At 41.2% G+C, this 6,810-nt stretch overlaps 2 protein-coding genes across 2 annotated transcripts in view; both read left to right on the top strand.

The window, feature by feature from the left end:
• The window catches only part of LOC103923186 (cytochrome b-c1 complex subunit 8), a 10,145-nt gene that overhangs the window by 2,550 nt on the left and 785 nt on the right, over nt 1-6,810 (top strand). The gene's annotated exons all lie outside the window — the stretch shown is intronic.
• Nucleotides 1,256-4,516, top strand: GDF9 (growth differentiation factor 9). The gene is made up of 2 exons (XM_009331399.1): nt 1,256-1,685; nt 3,564-4,516. The coding sequence occupies exons 1-2, from the start codon at nt 1,256-1,258 to the stop codon at nt 4,514-4,516; spliced, it is 1,383 nt and encodes a 460-aa protein (XP_009329674.1).

The raw sequence follows: 6,810 nt of genomic DNA, 5'->3' as shown, positions 1-6,810 counted from the left end.
AATGCACATTTGGTTTGTGGAAGAGGGTGGGGTTAAAGGGCAGCTCAAGTTATCATGGAACAGCAGAAAATGTAGTTACATTTGTTTGAAACTAATGTAAAGTGGGACTAATTCAAACCCACAAGGGAGGGAGCAGATGAGCTTGTTTGGTGCAAGCATGCCTGACTGAAGGATACATTTTTAAAATGAATCAAAGTATAGATCACCTTATTCAAAACAGTTTAAACATAGCTGACCTTAGAAGTGACAGTATCCCCCTCTTACCATAATCAAACCCGCTTTAAGAAATCTAGCTGAAAAGGTTATATTGCTTCATATTATAGGTTGTTATCTGAATTAACCTTCCACTACAAATCAAAGAATGCCAGACTGACATTTTTGTAAGTTAATTAAACACTCTCTGAACAAGCAATCCTTACTCAGAAGCCTTAAGATGTGAAAGTTAGATTATGGGTGACATTTCACTAGATTATTGATAACATAGCTCTAATTAAAAACAACTGTCTTGAAAACAGATTTTTTTTCCCCCCTGTATTTTCCTAACTAAATAAAACTAAAACCCACCGCTTTAGTTATGTGCAGCTACAAGACTTTCTGAATATTTCTGATGCAATCAATGTTACTCCATTCGGAGCCTTTTGGAGCACACTCCACAGATGGCTGATACTGACTGTAAAAGTACGCTGCTTTTGGATGCCTTACCTCAGACCGCAGATAAATACATGCTGGAATGAAAACGAATCTGATGGTATATAGTCACAGTTACCTCTCTCTCAGGTGGATATTACTGTCTACAGAGAAGTGAAATGTGAGAAATATGTTAACAGAAAATGAAAAACAGTTTCTTTCTTTTTTTATTAGCTTATTATTGCTAAGAGCAATAATATTCAGCTTTATATATATTTCTGCAAATAAACATGGATTTAGTTAGACTAGCTGATACTAACGTGTCTCCCCAGCTCCCTCTGGAGGCTGGCACTCACTCTTGTTTTGTAATTTACCATGTGAAAAAGGTTAACTATCAGAGTAAGGATTTTGTTTGTAATATGCTTTCATGGGCAAAGGCTCTAGCCTAAATGCAAACAAGCATGTGGTTTCAGCGGCCAGCTGCAGATCTTTCTCTTTGGTTTCTAATCAGAAAGAAACCTCCCTCCCATTCCACAGCTGCAACATATATAAGGGATCGGGCTCAGGTACTCTTTTTTTCCTTGAATATTTTAGGGGAGGCATTTTTTTGGCTGCAACCCTAAAGAGCATGGAGAGTACTTGGAGAATTTGTGTTTGTTTCTATTGCTGTCTTCACTGGCTTTCTTCTAGCATCCAGTGTTCCCCCCACTCCAGGGGTCGAGTAGTCTCTGACAAGATCTCTGGGTTCTTGGTAGCTCCCGAGGACAATGCCAGTGAGCTAAATCCATTGATACGGCTGCCAAAAGGTGTGAGACGTGGATATGCCCTCCTGCCTCCCCTTCTCAAGGTGCTGTCTGACCGGGGACACCAGAACTGGGAAAGCGAGGCCCCCAGGCTACAGCCAGACTCCAGAGCCCTTCGGTACATGAAGAGGCTATACAAGATGTCTGCTACCAAGGAGGGAATCCCAAAGGCTAACAAAAGCCACCTCTATAACACTGTTCGACTTTTCACTCCGTGTTCTGAATGCAAGCACCGCCACAGGGACCTAATGAAAGGTAGGTGTGGGGTGACCTGAGCTGCAAAGGTTAAGCGGGGGTTTTCCATGTGTTCTGTGCTTGCAGCATAATATATCTTTTTAATCCTGATGGCTCTTCTCTTAAACTGTAGGAGTTTTTCATAACCTACTTCTCCTTGAATGGCATTACACAGACTTCCCCACAGTTTGGGAACTGCCACAGAAATGGTACTGTGTTCAAGATGACACTGATGTTTCAGGCTGACTCATCTTATTATGAGTCAGAGAAAACTCTACAATCAGTTCTAAGTAAGCTAAGAAAAGTGGAAAAAATGGTTAGGTGTAATGGGCGTCACGTTTCCTTCTACTGCCCATCTCGGTTCTGCTTTTTTCAAGGCCGTAAAAAACATAGCACTGTAATGAGACTTGTTACAAACTGCCAGAATCCCATTGCAAGATGACTTTTCTCTTGCCTTGTACGTTTGCTAGGGAAGAATCATGACCCAAACGTGTGAATATCCCTAAGTGAAGAGAACTACTTGTTAATCAGGCTCAGGACTGAAAAACTAGGATGTCTGGGCACTCTCTAACTTGCCATGCTTTCATAGTTTTCTTCAATGCGGGCTGGTCACAGCAACAGCAGCTAGAAAGCCTTGGCCTTTAATTATACTTACGTGACTGCTGACAAGTGATCTGAGTTCTCCTGACTCGGATTTGTTCACTTAGAAAGATAGATAACCTGAAACACAAACAGCATGCTTGTGCACAGTAACAGCACTTTGAGATTGAGGTTCAGTTAAGAAGTATTCACTACGGGAAAATAAAAAGTTTATGACTAAAATTTCCTGGCATAGTATAATCTACTGATTCAGAAATATACTCACAATTAACAGTTAATCTCGTGATTATATATCCTAAATGTAGTAATAATTAAAGTAGCAGCCCAAATCTGAACCAACTTCCTACAATTATTGAGGCTATTCAAGTTCATGATTGTAGAAAAATTTATTAATATAGGGAATATAAGTTTATCAAGGTCTACAGAGCCCTCATCTGATTATTTGGCCTACGTAAGTTTGAAAAGATCACTTAATGCATTTGTGTGGTCAAAAATTAACAATTTCTAATTTACAGAAAAAAATACAGTGGTGAGTAGTAAAAAACCTGATATATTAAACACATGCTATGCCCACATCTGGAAAACAGGCCAGGAAGTGGGTTCATCAATCTCAAAATAAGATGGAAATTGGAGCAAATTCAAAGAATGCCAGAAAAATTCTTAACATCAGGGGAAAAGAGAAGAGTAGTGTATCTTAACAGCAGGGGTGAGACAGAAATGTGCATTCAGAATAACTTGGAAGCTCTGGTTTCTGTTTCATAAAAGAAAAGCAAAGTGACACTCATGAAAGAATGATAATTTTTTTAAGATGTGCTAATAACTAAATTTCTGTCTTGCTATTACTCAGACTTGCTGGCAGCTGCTGGTCAAGAGATTTAAATAGGAGAAAATATACGCGTAGGAAGAATAACTAGAGTTAATGCTAAAAAGCTCTGAAAGCATTCACTTTAAAACTTTAGCTATTTCATTTCATGGCTTGTATAATCTGGAGTGTCTAGTTCTTGTTTCCCCATATCAACACTGAAAAGACAACTTCCTCCTGTTGTTTTTTTTTTTTAATGAAATGAATCCTAATACCTCTTAAAATTGTAGGTTTTCTTGGTTTTGTTGTCATTTCTTAACTTTTAAATCTTATGTCCCTGACCAAAGTAGAAATTCCATATAATAAAAGTAAGGGAGGGCATCTAAATTGGTTTCTTCTGCTGCTGAATTATTTCTACTCACCCACTACGTGACAGTATTTATGTCTAGGTGGAAAATTAAGGTGCACTAACTACAAGATTTTGTTTCCCTTCTCAGGAGACGTTCACTCGGTGGATTTACTCTTCAACCTGGATCGTGTTACTGCTCTAGAGCACTTACTCAAGTCTGTCTTGCTCTATTCTTTTGACACATCAGTTCCCATTTCTTCTTCCATTACATGCATGTGCCATTTATCTGTTAAGGAGCATGATTTTTCTAGCCAAGTATGTCCCAGCTTTTCACACTCTATAGCTTTTAGCCTGCACTTTGAAGTTAGAAAACGCAAGTGGGTTGAGATTGATGTGACTTCTTTTCTCCAGCCTCTAATTGCTACTAAGAGGAGGAATATTCATATGGCTGTGAACTTCACTTGTCTGATGGGTGATCCACAACAGAACACTAAACTGGAAAATCCCATTAATGTGGCACTGGTTCCCCCTTCTCTTCTTCTTTATCTGAATGATACCAGTGAGCAAGCTTATCACAGGTGGAACTCACTTAGACACAGAAGGAAAAACCCGGTGCGGCCCAGGCAAAGGAACAGTCTGCTTGTTGAACCTGCGGGTGACAAAGGAGGAGAGAATCCACAGGGTAAAAGGGCCTCTCGGCGGCGAAGAGATGAGAATCTGAAAGAAGCGCCAGCCACTCCACCTTATAATTTGAGCGAATATTTCAAACAATTTCTGTTCCCTCAAAACGAGTGTGAGCTTCACAACTTCCGCCTAAGTTTTAGCCAACTAAAATGGGACAAGTGGATAATAGCACCACACAGGTACAGCCCTCAGTATTGCAAAGGCGACTGCCCACGGGTCGTCGGGCATCGTTACGGCTCTCCTGTACACACAATGGTACAGAACATAATATACGAGAAACTGGACTCATCTGTTCCGAAGCCCTCCTGTGTTCCTGCCGAATACAGCCCACTGAGCGTCCTAACCATAGAGCCCGACGGCTCCATAGTCTACAAAGAGTATGAAGATATGATAGCTACCAAGTGCACTTGTCGGTAGTGGGTGAACCCTAACTGGTTTTACTCTGGGTTTGGGTATTTTTGCACTCTCAAAGTATCTGTAGCTATAATCAACCGAATAGTGTTTGTGTAATTCTAATAGCTCTATAAAACCGGTTAGGATTTAGCACAGAGTTAGTGGAAGATGTTTACATCATAGCACTTATTTTTGTAGCCACTCAGCCTTTCTGGAATGTGAAATTAAATGTAAATAATATCTTTTTATTGGAATAATTTTGCATTTAAAATGTGGAAAAGGTTTCAACTACCACGTCTATTTTAAGCTGTTTTGTTACAGATTTAAAAAAAGAAATAAATGCCTATCATGCATACCACTTACATTCAATGCCTGCTAGTCTTCCTCTAGATAAAGAAATCTTTTGCGTGACATCTCCAGCAAGTGTCTGGGAAGAGAGGAAAATCTTTAATATTAGAGTTACTTTCTCAGTTTTTTGTTCTTTTTCCCTAGTGCAATTCCAGTTTCCCCCAGACAAGAAGACAACTCTTCCTTATAGTTCTGTACAAGGTGGTGGTTTTTTTTTTCTGTTGCACTCTTTGGGCTTTTTCAACCATGGGTGGAAAGAATTTAAGGACAGCTGTGTGGTAACTTGTAAAAACTGAAATCGCTGAACTATTTGAGTAAGACCCAGCACCAGCTTGCTGGTGAGCTGTTAAAAACAGACATGCTTGATCTAGTTCAAGAACAGATCACAAGCTGTTTGTGGGGTGAGGGCACAGGATTCTACACGTGGAATCACACTGCCACTTGCTTCTGAATTATGACGAAATGGTCGATGCTGTCAGCTTAAAAAAAAAAAGTGCCTTTTAGGAGCCTATGAAATTAATTTAAATGCTGTTAAATTGGTTTAGTAATCTGAAATGTGGGGTCATAGCCTCCTTTCTTCTCGCAATAAAATCGTAGGTAACGGTGCCTTAATTTTATATGCTTTCAAACCAAATTTTTACTGCAATTGACTTTTTTTCTCCTAGACTTTTCTAGTTTTAAGAGTTTTGTCAAAAATGCTGGTTTCAGGCTGGGGACCCAAGCTAAGAGGACTTTAGATGAGGCTCACACACAAACAGCTTTGGTATGGGGTTTTGGTCTTTGGGTTATTTTTTTTTTTAATAAAAGGATGTGGAGCAGCACTGTCTTCTAAAACGCATTAAGAATAGCCTTTAAAATGATGGCTTGCTAACCCATTGATACATAAACGCCTTCACTGTCTCCAGTAAGCCACCTAACCAGACCCTAACCGTAGATCCTGACCTGTGCAATTCCACAGGGCTTGGCTCTGGGGCTGGGAATTCAGCCTGGCAGGGAAAGGCTTGAACCCGAGGGGACCGTGTGGCTTGGTATTACTGTGACGATGGTTCGCCTCGGTCACCGTGAACTAGTCCATGTTGGGATGACACTTCTCCGAGTTTGAAGCGCTCCGTGGAAGTGCGGGACGATCTGGCTAAGGGTCATGTAGCTCCTGTCAAAACGAAGCCCCCGACCGAAGATTGCATTAGCCTGGAACCGTTGAACTAGAAATAGCGCTCGCTGTGGCTCTAATTGAAGCTATGTTTGAAATAAATACCAAAGGCTCGAGGGAAATATCCTGGTGTCAAACAACAGAATCGCAGCCTGCAGTCAATGCTGTGTTTGATCCTTTAATTCACATTGCCTCACACGGCGTCGCTCCCGCCAATCCCTTTCAAACGGTGGAAATTCAGCTTCGCCGAGCCACCAAGGAGGCAAATAAAGTTAATTCTTTCTTTGACACAAATGGAAAAGCCCATTTAAGACAAGCTGCTGATGACAAGCTAAAGAAACTGCGTTTTTGGGTCACCTGCGTGACGTCAGTCATGGATTTAAGACAAGCTGCTGATGTCAAGATAAAGAAACTGTGGTTTTGGGTCACCTGCGTGACGTCAGTCATGGATTTAAGACAAGCTGCTGATGTCAAGCTAAAGAAACTGCGGTTTTGGGTCATGGATTAAAGGTTGAGACTGCATTCTCCAGGGGGATGGATGTCGCTACAGCAGTTGTAGCCCGCAGCGATACCTGTGCTAACGATTCCAACATTCAAGACCTCTTGCTGTAGAGGAAACCACGACCGCCACAAAAAGGTGGCCTCCCCTACGGCGACAAGCGTGTATTTCGTAGGAACGAGAGGGTTTTTAAGCGCTCCCCGCGTGTGTGTCCCCCTCTAAACAAAGCGGTGCTGACTCGCCTTCGAACCCCCCCCCCCCCCCCAAGGGGAAATTTCACCGGGATTAAATTACGATTGCAGTATATAAAATGCGATTTTA

Source organism: Pygoscelis adeliae, unplaced genomic scaffold (genome assembly GCF_000699105.1).
Source record: "Pygoscelis adeliae isolate BGI_AS28 unplaced genomic scaffold, ASM69910v1 Scaffold108, whole genome shotgun sequence".
Taxonomy (NCBI): Eukaryota; Metazoa; Chordata; class Aves; order Sphenisciformes; family Spheniscidae; genus Pygoscelis; species Pygoscelis adeliae.
This window is presented reverse-complemented; position numbering and strand designations above follow the sequence as displayed.